A 26,642-nucleotide genomic window follows, 5' to 3' on the forward strand; every position below is an offset into this window, starting at 1 on the left:
GGAATGCAAGCCAGAGTATTTCCTAGTGGTCGAGGATGGCTCCGATATTTCCGTTTTGCTTGTTTTTGCTGCGTAAGTGGATTCTCAGCAGAGGACTGCACCAGGACAGCATCCTTTGTATTCTGATGGCCCCGTGGGGGCCAGGATAAAGAGTCCCATTTCTACTCTCTGCTTATTGGACATTTCGGTACAAGACAGTTGGTTTCTAGAGGTGTGGTCAGGGACTAGGTAAATGATGCATTCAGAAAATGTTTGCACCACACACTGACTGTTGCAAAGTCATCCTGTAGCCCGGGCACCCCCCAAAGTTTTGTGCCCGGTACTGGTGGTAACGGACTCTGACTGTCCCTGGGCTCAGCCTAACCAGGTGCAGGGCCAGTGCTATGCTGAAAAACACTTAGAATACAGTGAAAACACCTACATACACTAAGGTACACTATAGGTTGGGGTATCCCTGTGATTGGCAAGACCTACCCCATAGGGCCCTATTACATAATAGGGCCGGGGGATTGAATCTACCTCTCAGTCCCTAGTATACAACAGGGCATGGTAGTTTGGAGGCCAGCAGCCCTTTTTTGCACTTGCATGTGTGCTCTGCTGAGCCTGAGGTCAGTTTAAAAGTAGCCCTGTGCTGCAGGACTGCTTTTAAAAAGTAAATTGCGCCCAAACTCGACTTTTGTGCTTGGGGCACTTCAAATGATTAACCTACAATGTTTGGGCAAATCAGGTACCCCAGGGTCTCCCCTAGGTGTCCTGGGGGGGGGGGGGGGGTGCAGGTATCTATAAGGTGGACCCTTATAAAAGGAGTTTTATAAGCCCTGAGTAAAGTGGAATTGCACATTTCACTCCCCACATTGTGATAAAGTGCTGCCCAAAATCGACTTTGGTGGTAGGAGCACCGTGGAGGGAGGATCTGCAATATTTCCGCATATTCAGAACACCTAAAGTCTCCCCATGGTATACTAGGGGTGGGGGTCGTGTAGATATTGGCAGAGTACTTATAAAATATGTGTTTATAAGCTCACTTTGACGCAAGAGAAACTTCAGGAAGTTCTAACAGGATCCAGCCTGCTGGAGGGGGCTGCACAAGACTGGTGAGAGATTCTCCAGAACAGTTGCTAAAGGTGAATGTGTCCCTGTCAGAAGCATCTAAATATCTCTGGTACCTTACAGTGGATTTTTTTCGTTTTGGTGTCATTTAAAAGATTCAAATATTTCCTATTTTTATAAATTGGTGTTGAATTTTTATTTTGTGTTGTGTCTTAATTATTTACTGAATTTGTGTTTTTAAATGCTTTACATACCTGTCTTTGAAGTCAAGCCTGCCTGCTCGCAGCCAAGCTACCAGGGGTTGAGCATGGGAATACTTTTTTAAGACCTAGTTTGAGCCTTATACTGTGTTAGGGGCCTTATTGCCAGTGGCAGATATATATTTGCCACGACTAATAATCCACTTTCCAACACTGCCCTACTGGGTAGCCATAATCTAGCAAGTTAATTGAATCTGTGCACCCACTGGCCATAGAAATCCTCGTGAAGTGCCTTGACTGTGCCATACAAGACAACTTTCTAGTGTCATTTAGCCGCATAACTGGAGCTGCATTAGGAAGGGGTCTCTAAAAAATTCTTCCATTCCCTCCCCACTCTCCGGAGCCCTTCAGTGCCTCGACCTCACAATCGGATACAGCACAGCGGACCATTGGATTTCATTGGGAAGGCTCCAGGAATAGATGGGTGTCCGGATCTGCCCTGCAGTGTATCCAATCCTTTCTCTCCAGCCGCAGTGAGGCCATCCGGATTGGCTCAGTGGAATAACGCTCACATTCCATAGCTAGTGCCATACCCCAGTGGTCACTGCTCTCCTGCACGCAGTACAACATCTACTTGTGTCATTTACTTCCGTTCATAGCACAACAACAGGTGATCTCCCAAGTATAGGGTGTTCTTGATCAAGATGGGAGTCCAATACATTCTTTTAATAAATATGAATTGTTGTTCCTCAGTCATGGCAGTCAGCAGTGCATACAATAAACTATCAGCCTATGGTTTCGGTATAAATAAATACTTGTGTTTTGTGTCTTGGGTCCTTCCTCAGGGCTGCAGACCGAAACAAATGATAAAATGAAAGATGGATGGATAAAGAAAAGGCCCAAAGACATTTAACTTTGCATGGACTATAGGTTCAGTGTCAACACTCCGTCCATCATTTCCTTTGGTTTAGCTTTGTTCGCCATTAGTTGGCTGGGTATGCTCAGACGTGAGTCCCTTGCTCACTTTGCCACTGGATTCAAGCAAGCCTGGCTGAAGACGGCTGAAATGCCAGAAACCGGTTCTAGGAAGCTTGTTTCCGGTCCAGTGAAGACATGGCTTGGCAGTTCGGGCTGGACTGTTCCCATGAGGCACAGGGTCAAGACTGATTTGCATATGGCCATGTCTGAACTGGGGTGGCGTGGTGAGCAAAATAACGATTGATTAAACCCAGATCTTTGACTGGGGGTGAATGTTTTGCCTATGTGCAACATTCCGTCCATCATCTTGTGTGTTTTGCTGTTCGCCCTATGTGGGAAGAGTATGCCCAGACGTGGGTCCCGTGCTCACTACGCCACTGCAGTCAAGCTATCCTGGCTGAAGATGGGTGAAACCCCGAAACCGGTCCTAAGATGCTTGATTACGGTCCAGTGAAGACATGGCTTGGCAGTTCGGGCTGGACTGTTCCCACGAGGCACAGTGTCAAGACTGATTTGCATATGGCCATGTCTGAACTGGGGTGGCGTGGTAAGCTAAATAACGATGGATTAAACCCAGATCTGTGACTGAGGGTGAATGTTTTGCCAATGTGCAACATTCCGTCCATCATCTTGTGTGCAGTGCCATACAACGACAAAACATTGAGTAATTTAATATACCATTTACAATATTTAATATGCAAGCATCTTTAAGTACAATTACATTTACAAACAAAGGTCTGCATGAAAAGTGAAAATCGGGCGAAAATTATCAAAACATACCAAGCAGCTGTGCTGTACTAAATGTATAACAAGGTAATCTGTGAAACTATAATCACATGCCACCATATCAGTGTGAGACAAACGGTTTGGAAAAAAATAATTAATCATGCTGGCAGATATCCTGTTAATTGTTTAAATATATTTTCTACCACAGTTAATAAGGTACTTCATGTAAACTCAGTGAGGCCTGTCCTAAAGGGGCTTCACTGCAACAATGTTCCTAAAGTGGAAATGTTTAATCATATTTCTCAGTTGATAGTGAAGGTATAATCTTTACAGTCCATATATTTATTGAAAAACATGTCTATGTTTACCATAATTGTACTATCATTTTTTTGTAAAAAGAAATATGCATGCAAATATTTGCAGTTCTCTCTTTGTCCTAAATGCTTCCTCTATCCCTTTTGTTCTTTATCTTTCCTCTCCTCTCCTTTCCCTTTTGATGTGTTTAATGTCGGTTAATTGGACACCTGTGAGATCCGTCACGGTATTCTGGTGGTGACTGTGGACCGCTATGGGATATTTAGTACCCCTGTCCCATAGCTCCAACATGTTATTTTCATCTTCCCTTTAGGAATCCAGTGGTTGAAGCCACATATCTCTTATTGAAAGTGTAGGTGATTGGGTATACACAGTGAGGTATTAGCCTCACTTTGTACCTCCCCGGGATATACTTGCAACATATGCACAGTCCACATTTGTGGAAACCTGTTACTTACTCACTCTTGTAACAGGGTAATATTAACTTTGTTCAGAGTATATGTCTGTGTCACTAGATCTGAGCAACCTCTTAAGTTAATGATCTCTCAGTGTGATATCAGGTTTAGGTACGATAAGAATAGCAAAGTCCTAGTCTAACTGAAGTACTTACAGTGTGTATTCTAAGGCTTAATTGGAATTACTTTCCGCACAGTATTATACCCTGCAAGCCGTACCACCTTGCTTTGGTACTCACGTACCCTGAACCTATTTATTGCATTTTTAGTTCCAGCCTATCAGACGGCGGAAGTTATTTGATTGCATAAGACCTATTGTGAACGTACAATAGGCTTACAGCCCGCCCACTGCTTTCCATTGGCTGGCTTTATTGTCACTCTTTTGCTTGCTTCTTATTTGACGGCTTGCCTTCCTCTTCTTGTGTTTGTCCCTTCCCGCGACCATAGCCTATTTACAAACCTTTTGATTGTCTGACTAACATCCTTCCACTGCCTACATTTAGGGAACTACTTTTTTTCGTTTCTGTTCTTCTGCTGCATTCAGGTAGCTCGCATCTGAGGTGTACTTAGCATTAGACTTCTCCTGGAGGCTCATAAATCACTTCCCTGGGCTGCTATAGGACTACCAAATAGCTGACCTTTGTGGAAAGTGAGTTAGGCTTTTGTAAGCATATCCATTCGTTTCTGACACTCACTATTTTTTTTTTATTCTGTTGAGTTTCCTGAAAGAAACATATTTGAGAAATAAACTATGCCATATATAAAGATTGACCATATTGAATTAAATGTACAGTTTGATATGCCATAAGATATAGAGTCTCTAGTATTTTCATTTACTCTTGGCACTCCCATTGTAAAGGTGAGATCTATTCGCTTTGCCAATGCTGGTTTAGACCTCCTTCGTAGTGCCCTATTGCCATATTGGCTTTACCATGTATTATTTTATGCTTCTTTCCTGTTAGGAAGCGACCCAAGTTGTGAAACATATTTTGCCTGCATAATTTATTATACCAAATTATATGAGGCTCAACTTTATCTTATAAAATGCTGATTGCCATATTTAATTAAATTATATCTATTAAAGAAATTAATTTGATTTGTGCCTGTAATTCTGGATTGCCAATAACCTGCTTTTGTGAATTATTCATTTTTTCCTTCGACCCCGTACAGCAATCAGCTACCTTTTGGCTAGGTTCACCTTCTACAAATACAATATACAGACATACGCAATTCCACTAATTCCACTTCAGAGGTTGTGGGAGGTTTGCGCATAGTTTACTCTCCAAAGCCCTCCACCACCAAGGACCCGCATACATGAACCACCGCCTGAACTTCCACCACTACCCAGAACCCTTCACTCCTCCTTCCTCTCTCTCGCACAGACACCGCACCTCTGCTGTAGCCACAGCGGAGGCTGCTCCTTCTCCCACCTCGCCTCCATGTCCTGGAACGCCTTCCCTCTCCACCTTCGAAGATCACCCTCACTGACGGACGTCAGGAAGAGGCTCAAGACCTGGCTTTTTGACTAAGCCCAGCAACCCAGTGCCTTGAAACCCTCACTATATAAGTATTGATTGATACATTTCCCCATCTCACTCCCCTCCTTGGCAGGGTGCATAAGATCTGGTATACCAGTCTGTTGGCACTGAGCAGTCACTTCCTCTCCCATGCAGAGGGGATCTGCTGTTGCGGCAGGGTGGTGTTTTCCTCCATTCCAATCCCCAAATGTTGCAACTACCCGCATATAGATTGAATAGTCCCAGCTAGAGTGCTCTTGTCTTCCTGATCAAGCCGCAGAGATCATCTTGAGGGCAAGGACTCGGGTCTCCAAAGCAAGTTTGGGCAGCAGTGCTCGTCCTCACTATAACACCTCTCAATAAGGGGGATTCTTGCAACATTTGTGTGAAATCCTCCTTTAGACAAAGTGAGACCACTTGGAGAATGATGTTCATGAAGTAAAAGCAGGTTTATTTTCAAATACAATAGGACCCATCCAATCCTACATCCAGCTCTGCACAAACCCAGTTCCTTACTCAACTGCCCCAGTTGTTAGAACCCTCTTCAAACAGAGCATTCTCTAACCTAGGCAACAACTGAGAATTCCTACCCACGAGCTCAGATAACCAGGTGCCACAGAAACATTACCATGACACCCAGGATATCACACACCTCCCCCCGTTAAACAAAAACAGAAACATATTTTGATGAAAAACCAAACAGAAAAGAAAACAACACTAAATTACATAACATAATCCTTCAAATAATCCGGCCTCCTTTGAACCCTTATGTTTTTGCGTGGAAGCTCAGACAGAATAGACCCATCTTTAGACATGCTTTTATGATCCACTTTAACATCAGAACATACAAAAATCCTTCCCAAATTCCATATCTTGTGATCATGAGTCCTGACTGCATTATTAAACACTTTGACTACTTGCATAGGTTCAGAAAATTTCACTTTTGAACCAGGAAGTCTTACCACCACTGTATCTCCAACCTTAACCTTCGTTTGCTTAGCAGATTTCCTCACATCAAAATTCTCCTTCCTTTCTAAACACTTCCTTTCTTCTTTTTCTCTCCACTCTTCACCAGTATTTTCAAATGACCTAGAAAGATTATCACCCAGACGTCGAACCCAAGAGGGTTCTACCTGAGTACAAGGAGCTCTCCCTCTAAACAGAACAAAAGGCGACTGACCCGTTGAGCTGTGAGGAGTCATTCTATAATCTTCAACTTTCCTCAAGACTTGATCCTTCCAATTTTTCTCAGAGCTTTCTGCCATAGAAATCGTCTCCTTAATCACCCTGTTGAATCTTTCAACCATGCCATTGGTTTCAGGGTGATAAAGGGAACACTTTTTATGTTTTATGCCTCTTTCCTTTAAAAATGTTTCCATCTCCTTCGAGACTAACTGCACCCCATTATCCGTCAGAATTGACTCTGGAAAACCTTCCCTGCTCATGAGATTCTCAAGAAACCTAATCACATGGATAGTTTCTATTCCAGATGTAAACTGTATTTCAGGCCACCTAGAAAATAAATCCAACAGCACTATTATAAAATTCTGTTGACCATTGAAATGAATAGGACCCACGATATCCAGTGCTACATCCTTCCAAGGTCCCTTTGGAAGTTCCCTGATGACCATGGGTTGAACCCTAACAAGTTTAGACTTTTCACTAGCCGCACAGACCATACAGTCTCTAACCACCCTTTCAACATGAAGATCCATACCAGGCCACCAATAAGTGGCACGAATTCGTTCTTTCGTTTTGGACATACCTGAGTGTGAAGCATGCACCATATCCACCAGAGCCTTCCCCACCTCACACGGCGGTATTAAACGTGTACCACGTACCAAGACCCCATCACACACACCCAACTCATCCTTCACACCCCAAAACTTTATATCTTCAAGTGACCCAGAATTTTTTTTGTTCCAACCATTCTTGATTAAAGACATCACTTCCGACAAAACAGGATCCTCAGACAACTTAAGCCGCCACAGTTCCTCATCAATGATACCTCCAGTAACCAAACACACATGCGAATCACACTCAACCCAATCATCCATGTCTTCTTCATCACTGACCCCTCAACCAGTCTAGAAAGAGCATCAGCCACAGTATTCTCAATGCCTGGAATGTATTTCATCTCAAAATCATACTCTTGAAGGGCTATGACCCACTTACTTATTCTCCCAGAAACCTGATCAATTCCCTTCCTCAAAAATATCTCACATAAAGGTTTGTGATCAGATCTAACCAAGAATTTTGTACCCCACAAGAATTTCTTCAACTTCCGGATCGCCCAAAACACAGCAAGAGCCTCACGCTCAATCACCGAGTAGCGTGTCTCTGTATCTTTTAAACCTCTAGAAATGAACGTAATTGTTTCCAAACCTTCCTCACCTTCCTGTTGTAACACTGCTCCCAACCCTTTTACACTTGCATCCGTGGTTACCACAGAAGTCCTAGATGGATTAAAGCCTTTAAGATTAGGTGCATTCTGAAGTTTTTCTTTAAGCTTAACAAACTCTTCATCACACTCCCGAGACCATTTGAATTCCACACCTTTCCTCAACAACGCTCTCATACTGGAACAATGTTCTGCAAAACCTTTCACAAATTTATTATAATATTCAGTCATCCCAAAAAAATTCATAAGTTCCTCTCTAGAAGATGGAGGTGGCATGTGAGTAATCGTGTTAACCAACTCAGGCTTAGGAGAGATCCCTGCTCCTGAGATTGTGTGTCCCAAATAATGAATGGAGGAAGTCTCAAAATGACACTTCTCTAACTTAATGGTTAAATTGGCATTTTCAAGTCTCTCCAAAACATCATAAAGAATTCTCTTATGCTCCTTGTGATCTTTGGCAAAGACTAAAATGTCATCTTGATAGACACAAACCCCATCACACCCTTGAAGCACTCTCTCCATTGCCCGTTGAAACACAGATGCCGCAGACACTAAGCCAAACGGCATCCGAACAAATCTAAACGTTCCAAAAGGCGTGATAAAAGAAGTTAAATCTCTCGAAGACATCTCAAGCTCAATCTGGTGATACGCAGAGGCTAAATCAATCGTGCTAAACACTTTCGCACCACCAAGTAATGTAAGAAGCTCTGAGATGTTAGGAAGAGGATACCTATCCACAATCACGCACTTATTCAGTTGTCTCAGATCCACACACAAACGCAACGATCCATTGGCCTTGCGCGCGGCTACCACCGGAGCAAGCCACTCTGTGCTAGATACCTCTTCTATTATTCCACCATCTTTGAGCTTATCCAGCTCTTTCTTCATCTCCTCCCTAACTGCTAAAGGTACACTCCTCACTTTGCAAGTAGAAGGTTGTGCATTAGAAAGCAACGGTATATTCAATTTGAAATCCTTAAGACACCCTAACTCCTCTCTAAACACTTTTGAAAATTTCCTTTTTATGTCACTCACAACATTTCTATCAGCATCCAAATAAATCGTTTGAATATTCTCCTTAAGGATGATAGGAGTGGGACTACCTGGATCTAACATGACTCCCAAATCCGCTTGATGAAACCAGCTGATGATACTGTCACCTTTTTGTGAAACATAAACTTTGCCTGCAACATAGCGTCCACAATATTCAATTAAACCTACAAAATACCCACACAGGGGTATGGGTTCACCCCCATATGCTAATGGACGTATGTCCGGTTTCATTAATTTTACTTTGCCAGCAAGTTTTGTTTGAAAGAACATTTTAGACACAATGGTAATCTTTGCTCCAGAATCAAACAGTACTTTAGTAGATTCGCCCTCAACTTCTATGACATCTAAAGGACAAGATCTCTGTTCCTCATTCATACTTTGCTGTACATCAGAACTAATTTGGACCACAATTTGACCACATACAAAATCCTCTTCACGAGACTCTGTCTCTACAGCTCTGACATTGCTAGAAACAAATTTTGTTTTACAAACAACAGATAAATGACCTTTGCGCTTACACTTTGCACAAATCGCCTTCAGCGCCGGACATTTTTTATCATTTGCATAATGTCCCAGCTTGTCACATCTAAAACATTTCGGCACAAATGCTTTTGATTCGCTTTTGAGACTATCATCCTCTTTCAGCACATCTTTACCAATGACACCCTCTTTAACCATTTGAACAGAAACTTTCACATCCTTTTTCAAGGTGTCAAGGCACTTTACTGAATGTTCAATTCTTTTAGCCACCTGTAAAACCTCATCTAAGGAGGGTTCATCTCTTAACCAGAGTTCTTCACAAACTTTTTCTAAGTTGCATCCCAACATAAACTGATCTCTTAATCTTTCCTCTAATAATTGATCAAATTTACAAGAAGAAGCAAGTTTCCTTAATTGTGTAACATACACTTCCACCGACTCACCATCGTTCTGTAATCTTTTAGTAAATTGATACCTTTCAAGTATCGTACTAACCTTTGGTAAATAATGATTATCTAGCTTCTTGATGCACACCTCATATTCATTCAAACCCCTTGCTTCCACTGCAGTGAGATCCGCTAGATGATCAAAAACGTCTTGACCCTCTGAACCAAGACAATGTAACAAAAGAGCGGTTTTGCGCTCTGCACCCAGATTCGCACCACAAACTTTAGCATATCGTTCAAAAACCTTCTTCCATTTTTTCCATCTGATAGTTGGCTCCCCAGGTTCAGATAAAAAAAATGGAGGAGCAGTCACATTCTGCATGTTTACACAAGTCAAAATAAATTTAACACCCAATGGAAACTTGTTCAAATACAATGAAAAGTGAACAAAATAGTAAGTAAATCACATCCCCAAATAAATCACAAAACGAATTGCGCCCAAAAAAAAAAAAACCTTTGACCAGGAGATGAGAGTGTATGCATACAATAAAACACAGTGAGAATAGACACTCTTTTGTGAAACCGTCAATCTTTCCCACAAAAGTCATCAGGTAAAAAAAAAAAAAAAAAAAAAAAAAAAAAATTGAAGAACGTTCTTGCATATAAACAGGATCAGTTACAGCAAAGAATCAGTCACGGCGGGAGAATGGACCTCCTCTGATGAAAGTGCCAAACGTTACCAAGCAATTGCGAAAACCAACACTGCGCTGGAAGTTCCACCAAGATTAGCTGCCTCACCGCAATCAAGACGCAGACGCGTGTGAAAAGGATCCGTCACAGCAAAAAATCAGTTACGGCGTGAGATCAGTTACGGCGTGAGATTAGACCTCCTCTGATGAAACTGAGGAATACACCATGCGTGCTCGAAAACCGGACACTTCGCTGAAAGTACAACACAGAGCAGCTGGCTCACCGCGAATGGAAGAGTCTTGAGCACTGCGCATGCGTGACTAGACCAACCAATCAAATCGCACACCAGGACTGACGCCGTTCGATCCAACCTCCGTCAAGAACGCACGCCTTGCAAGACGCTGTTCATCACTGAATCCCCCTGCAAGATTCCATTACGTCACCAGTTCCACCAGAAGCTTGACAGGCGAAGAGCTCCTCCGAGGCAACGACGAACTCCAACGGACAGTAAGGTGCACAGGGAAACTCCACTCGAGATTTGAGCTCCAGAGCAGTAAGCCACATCAGCAACACCATGCTGCACTCAGGTAAACACCTTTGTTGTTTTTCCACGAAGCAGTCTTCTTTTAAAACGCGTGTAAACCAAATCAGTATTTGCCACTAGGGGCGAGCCCGTGACGATATCCAAAATAGCACTGCCACAGATTCTCACGGCGAAGAGCTCTCAGCCCCTAAAGTCCTTTACACAGTACCTCTTTAAATACAAAACAGAGTGTTGTGGGAGTTGGGTCCTCCTTCAATTCCGCTGCAGACCTACGCCAATGTGAAATCCTCCTTTAGACAAAGTGAGACCACTTGGAGAATGATGTTCATGAAGTAAAAGCAGGTTTATTTTCAAATACAATAGGACCCATCCAATCCTACATCCAGCTCTGCACAAACCCAGTTCCTTACTCAACCGCCCCAGTTGTTAGAACCCTCTTCAAACATAGCATTCTCTAACCTAGGCAACAACTGAGAATTCCTACCCACGAGCACAGATAACCAGGTGCCACAGAAACATTACCATGACACCCAGGATATCACAATTTGTACTGCCTAAATCTGAGGAGACCCATTGCTTACTCTGGTAACAGGGTAGTAACAGATCAAAGAAAAGCCTCAGCTCCTCTAAACCTCGCTTTTCCAACATCTTGCTGTTTACTCTGTCGTTCAACAGGGTGTGACAGTCCTGTCTGCCTTCATGTGCTTTCTTGCTCAGCATTTCCTGTTTAGATCACCACTACAGAACATGTAAAACCAATGTAAACACCTCTTTTTAACAGTGAAACCCGCACCTAATAGCTAAGTTCAACATAGTGTTTCTATTTATTTCTGGTCTTTGTTGTCAAGTCTACCAAGCAGCATATGTTTCTGCTTTCTTCTATGGAATGAGTAGTTTTCTGGTTGAAACCTAAAAATGTATATGTAGCATTCAGAAACAATCTGAAATGTATACAATAAATCAATAACGTTTTGTAAATTCTGACTTGTAGTGTCATGTTAGGGTTCTGAACACATTAAAAGATATTCAGTCTTTACTCTCATGTTTTACAGTGTCACTTCACAAGCTTGGAACTCATAGCCAACTTTTATTTATTCTATACACGGTCTTGTAATTGCCTTTATGCTGTCCACCATGGCTGAAACCTTTACTATCCTGTACTTGGCTATTTCAGCATGTTCTCATCGTTTCTTTGATGCTTTCTGTCTCCCTACAGAATTTGTCAACTTTAGATCTGCATGGCTGCAACCGAGTGCCGTCGTCTGCTCTGGTGGACCTGCTGGAAGGTCTACCCCGTCTAACCAAGTTGGCGCTTTCCGACACTCAGTCCAATACGCAGGTCCTCTCAGCAGTCGGCTCCACCTGCAAGATGCTGAGGGAGCTGGACATCTCGCAGTGCAAGAAGATTGTGGGGTCATCGCTGCTACACCTGGTGTATGACCAGACCCAGCGGACGTTTGGCTGCTCCAAGCTTCGCATACTGGTCGCTGTGGGGATAGAGCCAAGATCCGGGATCGAGGCCTTCATCCAGGCCGTTGCGTTCGTGCTGCTTGCCCTGCCTTGCCTGGAGTACCTAGACAACAGCTGCGTCATGGAGGCCCTCTGCCTCATACACACGCGGCAGTTTGAGGAGATAAAGAGTGCGGACGGATTCCCTTCGCTATCAGAGGTTGCGGAAATGAGGACAAACCTCCACGCCGATAATGGTGGATCTCGCCCTGCCCTCTCGCTGAAGCGGGTCAATGAGGTGGAAGAGCACAGCTTGGGCATGTTTTCTTCTCTCTGCCAGAGAGCGACAGAGGTGGTGATCTCTCTGAGTGACCACCCTGTCTCAGGATGGAGCAGCATGTCCTGGAGCCACCTGACCCACCTCACAATCCAGTGCACTGGACACAGCGGGCAGCCACTCAGCCGAATGCTACCAGTCGTGGATGGCCTGGGGGCACGGCTACACCTGCTCTGTCTCAACGGCTTCATGTACGATGATGAATTCGCTTTGTGTGCCATCCTGAACCTGTGCCCCAATCTACGAGTCTTTCAGGGACACCTCTGTCCTCCTGCTGACAACTCGCGCGTTGCTCAGGCCATACCTGCAGAAGACCCCGACGGTGAACCAATGATCTATGACCTTAAACTGATCCAGAAAGACTTCCATCAGCTGAGATTGCTCAGTGTGCTGATGTCTGACTCGCCTGGCCCTTTGCCCCTTCAGCATGCTGTTGTACTTGGAGCAACTCTTTCCTGTCTGCTTATGAGGTCAGCAAAACTGGAAAACATCTCCCTTCTCTCTATGCCCTTTTCATTAGACAGAATCTTTCAGTGTGTACTGGAGCCGCCAACTACAGCTTTAATGAGACTGCGCGAGCTCTCTCTGTGCCAGAGCCGCGTGTCCAGCAGTACCGTCCGTCTTCTCATGGATGCCACCAACCAGCTTAGCTCCTTAAATCTGTCCCTCTGTCCAGACATTCACCGCAAGGACTATGACCAGTTCTTGAAAACTGTCCAAAAAAGAGGGTTTGACCTTGACATCTCTTGGCAGTAGGGTTCTCAACGTCGTATCCAACAGCGTGGATTTTCTTTTCGAGGACGCCTGCGTAGTGTACACCAGGTGATGGAAAGTACCAGCCTTATTCGCGTATGGAACAGAAGAGTGTTTGGAAAGTGGAGTTCCAGGACTTGGGTTGCACCTTGGGAGGTTGTTCATCAGCGGTAATTTCCTCAAGGAAAAGAGGATGCTACATTTTGTGAGCGAATGAAATGCAATTCAGGAAGTGGAGGTGTACAGCGGCGAGTGTAGTGTAATGCATGGGCACGGACTCTTAGAGTATGGTTTCTTCCGTGATTCTAAAAGAGTTTGTGACCACACTGGTATCTGATGACAACTGTGTATGCCTTCTCCATCCCATGGGTCCAGATAAGTGGCCAGATTTCGGCGTATGCCTGGTCACCCAGACAGGGTGACCATTTCAACATGGTGTGCGTCTTAGGCAGCACTTGGCTACTACTACTAAATATAAGTATTACTAGTGTTATAAGCTCACAGGTTATTTTTGTAAAGGCATGACACAGGTAACAAGGGAAGCAAGCTTTATTTTTAGGAGAACAGCTACAATGTGTCAAATCCCAATTCAGGAATCGGCGAGAACGTATCGTGGAAATTTACATTGGCTCCCGATTGAGGCGAGAGTCAAAGTCAAAGCACTCTGCCTAACACACAGAGCCATAAATAATAAGGGGCCTAGTAAGATCAGGCATCTGGTAGGCTTATGCCTCCCCAATAGAAGCCTGAGGTCAGGCTCCGAGCGCCTGCTAAAAACTACCCGAATAAAGAAGGCCAGATGGGGTGGAAGAGCCTTGGCTCCCAAGCGACGGCATTCACTACCGCAGGAGCTCAGATTCATAGCTTCAGAAGCGACCTCCAGGGAAAAACTGAAAACATGGCTGTTCCATAAGTTCGGCTAATGTCAGCGCCTCTCGCTTTCTCCGTGTTTTATGCCTAGCGCTGGGAAGCCTTTGGGCAGCCATGCGCTCTACAAATCCCTCATAACATAACAATGTAGAGCTCCCTCACCAGCCAGCAGATAACTGACTCGGCACTGAACTCTGCTGAAATAAAGAATACAAAGAGATAACATCCCAGGCCCAGCATTCCCATCCTGAGCTGAGCTAAGGTCAGCTCAGGATTGACCAATGATATCACCTGCCCTTTAACTGGCAGTATCCCAGACATGCCCACCTCTCAGGTTACAGAGACCCCCTCATCCTCTTTGCATAATGTGTTACCCTCTTCCATCCTTCCTGCTCTACAGGCTACTAAAGCACAGGCTGCATCAGCTTCCAGGGGATGTTGACGAAGGATGCTTGCATGTTTGGACTGGGATGCGGCCCGAGTAATTACCAGTGGCTGAGATCAATTCCGTCCATCACTTTACAATGTCCATCTCAGTCACTGAAAGAGCGGTGTGCATTGCGAATAGAGCCCTGTCCCACTTCTAGCTTTCTGTAGCAATCTACCAAGCATTGAAGTTAAAGCTAGAGGTATCAATGAGTCCAATAACTACCAAATAGAGGTATCAATGAGTCCAATAACTACCAAGTAGAGGTATCAATGAGTCCAATAACTACCAAGTAGAGGTATCAATGAGTCCAATAACTACCAAGTAGGGGTATCAATGAGTCCAATAACTTTGGACTCGAGGTAATCAATGTTAAAACAATGTTTGTGGTAGGTCTTGCTGAGGGTCAGTCCTCCCAAAAGGTCTGATGGTTAATACATCCCTTCTCACTATTTTCTGCATAGCGTGGTGGGAATGCCGTACTGGCCGCCTTGCAGTATTCCTCACTCAGTGAGTGTCGAAATCCGCAAAGACTTAAATACAGGACTTGTTATCTGCAGCGTTTCTCACTTACAGCAAGTGGTACAAGTTCACTCGGTGTGGTCACTGCTGCCAAAATGAATATATTATTATATATTTTAAAAAGTGCCTTCACAGCAGATGTTTAAATCAAATGTGTATGTTACATGCACGAGAGACGTATATCCTTGCATGAAAAAATATTGGAAACTTTCTTGTACATGTTAAAATGTATTTTTCTTTGACAGAAGGCGTGTATTAAAAGTGGGCATTGTCTATGTACACTCGGAGTGCAGTCTCATATATATGTGTTTGTAGTATGTGTTGAGAGAGCTGTGTCCTCTCTAGCTCTCCCAGGCCACTGTCCACTCCTTGTTGTGCTTTGGAACCTTCTCCTTCAGACCAGCAAGACAGGGTGGAAAGACACATCAAAGCAAACACTCAAGTGTTACTTACAATGTTCTTCTTCGCAATGAGGAAGCATTGAGGAGAGGCGAAACGCGTCGATCGGCTGAGAGAATAATTTGTCAACACGATAGGTATGGAATGCAGACGCGGATACACAACTTTGATATCACTTCATCATCATACTAGGATGAACTTGTCTGGTTATTATTTAACATGGCTTTGAAATGAATCTTATTTCCTTTCCTTCAAATGAACATCATTATGTGAAAGTGTGACGTAGAGATGTGTAAAGCCAGAGAAAGGAAGGAAACTAGAGCTTTATAAAGCAGGATGTGAAAGTCTGAATTAGAGATTTATAAAGCCTGACAAAGAAATGGAGTACAACTTATATACAGGTAATTCCACAATCGGATCAGAGTAAGGATGCTATTTGCGAATTGATGAAGTCTGTAGAGCCTGCCATCTATAATGTAACATATGTGATATCTGGGGCAGGATTTACATATCTAATGTTTATAAAGTTGGAAATTTGTCCACGTAGGATTATTGGTACATTGGGAGCATAATTTCAAATTGATAGGATTAGCAGAGGACCCCTTGTGCAGTGAAATATATACAAGGTACACGTGCAGATTTTATACCTGCTGCATATAATGCATGTTTGAATGTTAGATGTGTCTTAGTTCATACCTACACTGCTCTTTTTTTTTCTCTGTGTGGAAGATCTTTGCGCACGGACAAACCCTGTCCCTCACACACCTGGTACATTCCCAAGAGTCGTGGATGTGGACAGTTTTCATGGATTGGCCTCTGTTCACTGATCAGTAATCCACTATTCCTCCAAGGAGATTGCTGAAGATTTTCAGTGTCTCCGGATGAATTTCTTTGTTGGCTTAGTACCTTTCTGGACCACACCTAAGCTCTCAAGACCTTGAATGTACTGAAAGGCGTGCTAATATTCCATACAAAAGGTACAGACCACTGTAGATGTGCAGACATGTCATGGCCCTTTAGGTGACCGGTTCGGCCACGCGAGGAGTGACGGTGTGAACGCAGCGCATTAGCAGCTTCAGGAAACCCTAAAACATCTGGACTGTGGCAGATGCTGGCCTTTGAAAGGGTGGCATGCGCACACCTGCCCCAAAGTTCATCAAGCAAGCAGAGTGCATGCCGACATCTAGTTCCGAGGTTTCCTCCCTTATGACATTTATAAAGAAGCATTGGCAAAGCCGATAGGCCTCGTCTCTGGGACGAATAGTGTTTGCCTGTGTCTTTTAGAGATACTGGGGCATATTATCAAGCGCGGCGTTAAAATTATCGCCGATTTAGCGGCAGAAAACTGCCGCTAAAGCGGCGATAATGGGCTTGATAATATGCCGCAGAGAATTCCAATTGAAACCCATGTTGACACCAGAACATGGGCTTCTATTGGAATTCTCTGCGGCATATTATCAAGCCCATTGTCGCCGCTTTAGCGGCAGTTTTCTGCCGCTAAATCGGCGATAATTTTAACTCTGTTAATGATAATATGCCCCCAAGTGCAAAATCGGCAAAAGGCATTTTTTGTCTCTGCTGTGCGGCATGGCCAAAATGAAAGAAAAAAAATCACAATTGCACGTCTGCCAGGGGCCGCCTATGCCATGTTCTAGGCATGTGTGATGACATATGCAAGTGCCTGCCTCCACATCATTATGCAGGCATGAGAGTGCATGGTGTCATAATTTTTATTCGTTTAGAAGTGCAAATTATGAACTACTGAAAATTTTTCATGAAGTACCAAGCACACCTAACTCTCCCAGGAGGGTTACCGGTTACCTGCTCCCCCTGAAATGTTGTATAAGAAAGCAGAGGCGCAGCCTTGAGACCTCTCTAAAACGGGGGCCATATAGGTACACCGTAAAGAGGAGTCATTTGTGCAAGGAATTTTCTTGAATAAAACCAGTTGTTTCATGGAGCCACACAGTAATAAAGGCATTCCTTCGTCGACCGACGCATCTGGTTTGTTTTGTGACTTGCCTCATCTTCACAGCTTAGTTTCCTGTTCTCCAACCCCAGAGTGTGACCCATTGCAGAGGATCACAGAAGCGCTGGGGGAAGCTTTGGGATTCACAGCTGCTGTCGTGGGCTCTCCTAAAATCTTAGGTTCTACTCTAGTGCAGGAAAAAAATAGACGCCTTTGTAGCTGCAGACAACATACCTACTCTACACACACGGCTCACCCACACACGTGTCATCCATGTCCCACATGGATGGAGCAAATGACCAGGTTGCAGGGCTCTGCCAGATCAATTTAAAAACATGGGACAGGCAGGGTGGGTAGCTGTCACTTTCCAGGCAAGAGGTGAACAGGTCTGTCCACCATGATTCTTGGTTGCCACAAATGTCTTACCCGTGTAGCCCAGTGAACTAACTGTAGTTTCGATCAGTAGAGGAAGGTCACATGGTGCGCCTGCGGTCCACAGTGCACTGCTCTCGGGTACCTTCCATGCCACAGGGAATCCCCAGAAAGCATGTATGATAGCTGTGTGCGCTGAGGCAAAAGGGTCCACACCTGTAGAGCTTGCCATGGGGTACTCGAGGTAAGAGTGCCCTCACTCCAGGGCCATGCACTGGGCCTCTTAATCCTCAAAGATGCCTTCCCTCCAGATCTGGATTCCTGTCCACAGTTGAGAAGCCCAGCCATCGGACGGAAGCCCCTCTTGTCTGCTCCATTTCAAAGAGTCTCGGAGGTGTTTAGGAGAAGCTCTTTATTTCACATTACTGTCCAGGGCTCTTTCCAGTCCTCCATCTTAAATTCAATTCTTGAGCAGGAAATAGAGGCAGATTAAACATCTGGAAAACCTCTGTCCTTCCCTCATCCCTCATTGCCACAATACTGATCTAGGAACAGTTGAAAGCGGAGAACAACAGGGGCCACAAATCATCTTGTGGTCTCATGTGAAATGTGAATTGAATTTTTATTGTTTCAATTAATTAAAATTGTTACAATGAAGAACCAGCAGAGATATTCCAGCACTTAATTAATTCAATTGTGGTAGGTATGTATTCAACCGATAATATATACCATTCTAATACATGAATAAAATAGATTAGAAATATTATATTTAACGATAAAACGAATAAAACAGTGCCAATGGTCAGCTGTCAAAGCCTTCAATTAGTTCTAATCCCTGATTTAAGGCAATGACTTAGAATTTTTTCATTAAAGTGCAAATTTTCGCTCATGTATATGAGACCAAGAAACATTTTCGTGGCGACTGTGCAGGTACGTGTTCGATACTTTAGCCACTAAGATTTCAATAAAGTGCAATGTGCGAGGCGTTAGCTAAGAGTTCTTTCACCTTGTGTGCAAATTTTGCAAATCTTGTGTCTCGTGGGCACCAGCCATTTTTCACTGCGGGTTTCTCTGTCCACTTTGCTGGGGGCACACAATCTAAGCAAAACTACATCATTATCTGATACCGTTTGTCTATTGTGCGCTAGAAAGAAAAGGAACAGGACTCTGAAAACATCTGTAAAATGAACTCCAACACTGGTGCAGCCGGCGGAATGTATTGTTGTAGCTGAACTTGCTATTTTCCAAAGTTGATTTGAGCTTGTCATGTATAAAGTGCTCCATGGAAACTGCTCTTCTATAAAGCACCAGACACCCACTTGGATCATGGTTCTCCTATATAAAACTGCACATAAATGATGCATAAAATGTTCATCACCGTCCACCACAATGCAGACCAAACAGAAAGAGTAATTTACAAGAGCGGGCATGGCTGCTTTCACTTTCCGGACCATCTCCATCAATGAGTAAAGTACAATTTCCCGACTTATTTTGTAGAATTCGATCCTTTCCAAAAAGAGGTAAATTGTCTCAAAAGGCGATCGCTCCAGCTACCACCCCCCTAAGGTGTCTTTCATTATACATTGGACTGGCAAGGCTCAAACGCATCCGCTTGTACGGCACCATGACTTCCAGGGTCACAAATGATGTGAGATGTTTAGACCCCCCTCTAATACTACTTGCAGGATTGATGATTTGAAACAATCATGTCGTGCTTGTTTAGGGGGCCGGGAGGTGGAACTCAATCCAGATCGCATCATTCGGGCTGTGTCGGTCAACGCACAAACGTAGAGATCAAAATCTCTTCAGATAAGTCACTGCTGAGGTACCACAAAGGCACAGACTCATTGGCTCTGTGATGTCTTTAGAACACAGATCCTTTACGATTGCTATGACTTTCCACTGTAAGTAAAGGGAACATTCCTCACCCGATGCCCTAAGCTGGACTCACCTATGATTTCCAAACTGGACAGAAACATGATTACATGAACAAGGGGTTATGCACCGGTTATATATTCCATTGACATTTGTGGAACAAGATGTTGCACCCAAACCAAGAGCAAAGTGTCCATCTATGACCAGCCTGTTGTGGTGCTGATAGACAGTGGCACATGTGACTTTGGCATTATGCTGGTCAGGATAATGCCAAAGTCACAGTTCAACCACCTGTCACCTTTGTCACCAGTAAAGCACACAAACGAATACAGCGTCAGCTCACCCCTGCATCACGGTGTGCTTACGTTGGGCATCACCTATGAAGACGAGTGTCCCTGCAACATTCTATGTGGCAGGAGCAGGCTCTGGAACTCTTATCACCTGCTGTACCACCGAACGACTACATCTAGTGCACTTTTCCTAGGGTTATCCATGCCTGTGGTCTTGACAACCTGCGACGTGAATTTGATTCTCTAGTCCATCGCGTAGGCTGCTTGAAGAATAAAACTATCCATCCACATATCAACCACATCATCCACCAAGTGGCATTATGCCATCGACAAGCCAGCCTCCATCTCTGGTCCAAACTTAAAGCTGAGTTAAAAAGATTGGAAGCAGCTCACATTATTTAAAGGGTAGACACATCTACAGCATGGATCCACCCGCCGCCATTGTTGCAGCTCGGAAGCTGAAAAGGCTTAGTGAAGTAGACATGTCTTGAGATGCACATTCCCAACATTGCCATCAAGAGAGAGCGCCCCCTGACACCAACTGGGGCCGACCCAGAGGTGGAAGACAGCAGCAAATGTTGGTTTTTAAAGGTTAATTTGAACTCTAAGTACCATCAGCTCCTCATCGTCTCAGAGTCCACGAATATAACAACTTTTTACACTCACCTGAGTCTGAGGCACTACAAACAACTTATTTTGGCCTTTCCATATGTTGCAGAGGTGTTACAGAACTGTGATCATGAGTTTCATCGGCTGTTCAGGGAGTTACAAATGTTACTGATGAGACAGTGGTGAATGCAAAAACGATTAATAAACATAAGATTCATACTCACACTGCAATGACGAAAGACATCGTGTTAACACTCAATTAAAAAAAAATTGATTACTCAAATCAAGCATTAGCTGCCTCGAATACCATTTCTCCTGTTGTGCCTCTTGACTCAGTCAAAGTGGCTGATGCCAAACCCGCTCCTCACCCACCTCTATCTGAGAAGTATGCAGCTTCTTAGGATGGCGACCTACTGCAGAAGGTTAATCAAGAACGTCACATCCTTCATGGACCCTTTGCCAGAGCTGATCAATTCCAACTCTGTTTGGGACTACATTATACCCGAGTCAGGTATAATGTTTGCAGGGGGGCGTTCCCCCACATGAAAGCCTCGTACAAGTGACGCAGTGAAATCTACAAGATTTCACTGTGCCACTTCTAGGACGCGACTGTGTCAAAACCTCACGACTGCTTCAAGCAGGCGTAAGGAGTGACACAATGTATTAAGTATAGGCCCCTCCCAAGCATTGCTGGAGTTGCGTCGGGCTTGCGACACGACTTCAGCAATGCGTTACTTTTGCGCTGACAGATGCATAAGAATTTCTGACGCATCTGTCAATCCTTGTGCCATAGTGCGCCGTATTGTAGATATAGCGATACCAAAGGGGATGATGGACGGAGCGCTTGAGCAAATCAAACACTCACCCCCAGTCAACTGATCTGGGTTTAATCCATCATCATTCTTTAGCTCACTCCACCACCCCAGTTCAGACATGGCCATATGCAAATCAGTCTGACCCTGTGTTTCATGGGAACAGTCCAGCCCGAACAACCAAGCCATGTCTCCCCTGGACCGGAAACAAGCATCCTGGGACTGGTTTCGGGTTCATAACCTTCATCAGTTAGGCTATCTTGAATCCAGTGGCAAAGTGAGCAAGGGACGCACGTCTGGGCATACCCTGCCAACTTAGGGCAAACAAAGCGATACCAAAGGGGATGATGGACGGAGCGCTAGAGCAAATCAAACACTCACCCCCAGTCAATTGATCTGGGTTTAATCCATCATCATTCTTTAGCTCAGTCCACCAACCCAGTTTAGACATGGCCATATGCAAATCAGTCTTGACCCTGTGCCTCATGGGAACAGTCCAGCCCGAACTGCCAAGCCATGTCTCCCCTGGACCGGAAACAAGCATCCTGGGACCGGTTTCGGGTTCATAGCCCTCATCAGCCAGGCTATCTTGAATCTAGTGGCAAAGTGAGCAAGGGACCCACGTCTGGGCATATCCCGCCAACTTAGGGCGAACAAAGCGATACCAAAGGGGGTGATGGACGGAGCGCTTGAGCAAATCAAACACTCACCCCCAGTCAACTGATCTGGGTTTAATCCATCATCATTCTTTAGCTCACTCCACCACCCCAGTTCAGACATGGCCATATGCAAATCAGTCTGACCCTGTGCCTCATGGGAACAGTCCAGCCTGAACTGCATTTGTTACCCCGAGTGGGACGGGTATGCTCAGACGTGAGTCCCGTGCTCTCCATGCCACTGGAATCAAGCTATCCTGGCGGCTGAAGAGGAGTGAAACCCTGAAACCGGTCCTAGGATGCTTGGTTCCAGTCCAGGGAGGACCTGGATTGGCAGTTCGGGCTGGACTGTTCCCATGAGGCACAGGGTCAAGACTGATTTGCATATGGCTGGGTTCAAACGGAGTAGCATGGTGAGCAAGAAAACGATGGATTTAGGCCCAGATCTCTGTACTGGGGTGAATGTATGACATTGTTCTGCATTCTGTCCATCAACTGTTGTTTTTGCATTTGTCACCCCGAGTGGGACGGGTATGCTCAGACGTGAGTCCCGTGCTCTCCATGCCACTGGAATCAAGCTATCCTGGCTGAAGAGGGGTGAAGCCCCGAAACCGGTCCTAGGATGCTTGGTTCTAGTCCAGGGAGGACCTGGCTTGGCAGTTCAGGCTGGACTGTTCCCATGAGGCACAGGGTCAAGACTGATTTGCATATGGCTGGGTTCAAACTGGAATGGCATGGTGAGGAAAAAAACGATGGATTTAGGTCCAGATCTCTGTACTGGGGTGACTGTATGACATTGTTATGCATTCTGTCCATCAACTGTTGTTTTTGTATTGTATATATGGCGCATCCATGATGGTGCAAGGGTTTCGCAGGCTGGCGCAGGGAAACTGACGCATCTATGCCGTTGCGTCAGTTTCTTGTAAATAAACCCCTCAATCTGCAACTGAAACTAAAACCTATGTTTGCGTCTTTGTAGAGAGATCGCACCTGCTTCTGGTTGCCATGGATGACATTTTCATAGGTACAACTGAGGATTACTGCCTGCAGCTGGCATCCAAGAAACACAGAGGTAAACTGGAAGCTCCTCCTGCAGAACCACACAAGCTCTACTGTAGACAGCCAACAGGTGCTCACTTGAATGTGCACATAAGACACAAACTTGGGGTTACTCAGGATGGCTGTCTGCTCCAGTGGAACCAGCTGGTAATCTCATAAACGTCCAAAGAAAGCATCATGTAATTTGTGCATTGTTGAAACAAAAGGTGTGGTTCATGATGCTCGATGAGCCAGTAAACTCTATGGTAAAATAATAGATTAACTGTTGGGGGAGTTGGTGTCTCCAAACCACCTCCGTAAACAGCACTGAAGACATTCCTTGATCTCCAGTCAGCACCAATTTTGGCAATTACCATATGGATGACTTCTCTTTGTCATTATTGATGATTATTCAAAACAATGTCAGGTTGAAATACTAATTGACCTTAGCGGAAGACCGTATCCCCATGTTTGCGAAGATAATATCTGTACATGGCTTGGTCATGAACAAAGGACTGAAAACAGACTCTCCCTGAGAGGTAGATTTTTAGTGACTATTTGGCCAACTTTAACACACCAAAATCTCCCCCGGTTGGACTCAACTCAACGGGGAGGCCGAAAGTTTCCCAAAAACCTTCAATAAGACAATCCTCGTTGCCAGCGCAATCCAGTAGAACATGGAAGGGGTGTCTCCAGTTTTTGGTGAGGATACTGTCAAAGGCCATCAGACCATGTGGTGTACAGCGGCCCTGCTGTGAATGGGAGATGTTGTGAGAGAGACCTTACCCTGTCCTCTGTCTAGGATGTTGGCTTACCTAGTCAAAGCTGCTATCTATGCAGGTTTCAGAAGTACAACAATACCAGTGCTTGCTGCCAAACTTGCCACTTGGACATTCAGGTGTGGGACGGGTACTAACCAGACTGTCATCCAGACAGCAGGTTTCACCTTCCTTTTGAGCCCTTTCTGTGCAGAGTCACTAAACAACATGGTGACCTTACTAACAGAGCAAAACCAAAGGAAATGATGGACGGAGTGTTGAACATTGCAAGCACTCACCTCCAGTCAACTGATCTGGGTTTAATCCATCACCGTTCTTTAGCCCACTCTGCCACCCCAGTTCAGACATGGCCATATGCAAATCAGTCTGACCCTGTGCCTCATGGGAACAGTCCAGCCCGAACTGCCAAGCCATGCCTTCCCTGGACCAGAAACAAGCTTCCTAGGACCGGTTTCTGGCATTTCAGCCGTCTTCAGCCAGGCTTGCTTGAATCCAGTGGCAAAGTGAGCAAGGGACTCACGTCTGGGCATACCCTGCCAACTGATTGCATATGGCCATGTCTGAACTGGGGTGGCAGAGTGGGCTAAAGAACGGTGATGGATTAAACCCAGATCAGTTGACTGGGGGTGAGTGCTTGCAATGTTCAACACTCCGTCCATCATTTCCTTTGAATTGACCTTACTAACAGCCCAGAGGAGGGGAAGGATGGCAGTAATGTGAAATGCTCCATTTTCCAAGAGATTCAACACCATATCCAGGTGTGACAATCTTGATCAATCTGTGTTTGTGGGTGACTTTGAACGGTTAGACTCCTAAACGTCAGCATGACCAAGTAACCCTGTTTCCAAAGGAGAGAAGATGGCCATCTGTCATGGATTACCAATCAAGAGGACACTGACCCAATCTGGCAACCGTGTTCCAAGTGGAGCAGAAGCATTCGTTCGCTATGGCGATCATACCAGCCCAACATTGGTTTAACCCATGCCGTGTGCTGGGAACATAAATAAAGAGTGTCATAGGCGCTACTTTAAATGATGCAACCACCTGAGTGCGTGTCCTTCTTAGAGGCACCTTCAAGCCAGGGTGCATCATTGTAGGGAAGCAGTTTTAGTCTTGGGGTAGCCAACCCCATGGGGGTCAGCAACACTTATGAAGAGGGTCCGCGAATATTTAGAAAATCAAAAAATATTAGCAAATTAATGAAGTGTATATATTTAAATAAAAAAGAAAAATGTAAAATTAATAATTATAAACGCTCTGTAGTGTGAAGACAGTTTAAATTGGCAGCTACAAATTAAGTTTGTATTGTTCGCTTGATTCGTGGGAGAGGCTCAAGTACAGTGATCAGAATCTAGTATGTACCAATGGTTACCTCAATGAAAGCACCGGCAAGCGCGGACATCAAGAGGGCGCGCGTCAGGAGCAAACGAGGCAGTGATACTCCAGATTCTAATATCACGGTTTGTCTTTTAGATATAAAACTACAGATTCAAGTGGACCGGGTTCCAGTCCTGCTGGTAATAAGAACTGACATTGAAACGGGTCCCTACCGGGCTTATATTCACGCCCTTAACTTCACCGGCAAAACCACTGATGCGTTTCTGAATAATAAATGGAAAAAAATAAGGCTGCCCATATTAGTGATTTACTTTGTTTACATTTCACATTTTTTTACATAATCTTGCATGTCCTAAGAGTGTTTGCTATTTCCCGGATGTTGTATCTCTGGATTTATTTTCTTGTAGTATATTGCTGTAGTATAGTGCATACTTTGAACTGAGTCGCCGCCAGGTGTTTATAACGGGTCGTGATTGAGAGCTCTGGAGTTGAGGCTGAAGACAGAGTTTCTGTCAGTGGGTCAGCACTCTGTTCATAATAACTGGTCATCCAATGCTTGGCCTCTCAGCAGAGCTCTCAAAGCAAAGTCACATATTCCAGTTGCACTTTTGCTTCTGATCAAATTCATTTGGAAGGGGTGCACAGTTGTGAAAATATTGATAGGGCAAAAGTAAAAGGAAATGCAGTGCTCAAAGGTGAGCCCGTGCGTTGCGATGCAGTGCTCCAAGGCGAGTCCGTGCGTTGCGATGCAGTGCTCAAAGGTGAGCCCGTGCGTTGCGATGCAGTGCTCCAAGGCGAGTCCGTGCGTTGCGATGCAGTGCTCCAAGGTGAGCCCGTGCGTTGCGATGCAGTGCTCCAAGGTGAGCCCGTGCGTTGCGATGCAGTGCTCAAAGGTGAGTCCGTGCGTTGCGATGCAGTGCTCCAAGGTGAGTCCGTGCGTTGCGATGCAGTGCTCCAAGGCGAGTCCGTGCGTTGCGATGCAGTGCTCAAAGGTGAGTCCGTGCGTTGCGATGCAGTGCTCCAAGGTGAGTCCGTGCGTTGCGATGCAGTGCTCCAAGGTGAGTCCGTGCGTTGCGATGCAGTGCTCAAAGGTGAGTCCGTGCGTCGCGATGCAGTGCTCCAAGGTGAGTCCGTGCGTTGCGATGCAGTGCTCCAAGGTGAGTCCGTGCGTTGCGATGCAGTGCTCCAAGGTGAGTCCGTGCGTTGCGATGCAGTGCTCCAAGGTGAGTCCGTGCGTTGCGATGCAGTGCTCCAAGGTGAGTCCGTGCGTTGCGATGTATGTTTGGGGTTGCTGTAGTGTAGGAGCTGCCAGGACGTGCATTCAGGAATGAGTATAAAGAGGGTGCTTAAGA

At 44.9% G+C, this 26,642-nt stretch overlaps 1 protein-coding gene across 4 annotated transcripts in view; it reads left to right on the top strand.

Annotated features, from left to right (window-relative positions):
* The window catches only part of LOC146863439 (uncharacterized), a 57,129-nt gene extending 41,697 nt beyond the window's left edge, over nucleotides 1–15,432 (top strand). For all 4 annotated transcript variants that reach the window (XM_085642871.1, XM_085642869.1, XM_085642868.1 and 1 more), the window contains one exon: nucleotides 12,012–15,432. In XM_085642871.1, coding sequence (XP_085498997.1) covers nucleotides 12,012–13,337 — 1,326 coding nt within the window. In that variant the 3' untranslated portion in view covers nucleotides 13,338–15,432. The remainder of the gene's footprint in view (nucleotides 1–12,011) is intronic.
* Nucleotides 15,433–26,642: the final 11,210 nt, after the last annotated feature.

Source organism: Triturus cristatus, chromosome 2_2 (genome assembly GCF_964204655.1).
Source record: "Triturus cristatus chromosome 2_2, aTriCri1.1, whole genome shotgun sequence".
In the NCBI taxonomy this organism is placed as follows: domain Eukaryota; kingdom Metazoa; phylum Chordata; class Amphibia; order Caudata; family Salamandridae; genus Triturus; species Triturus cristatus.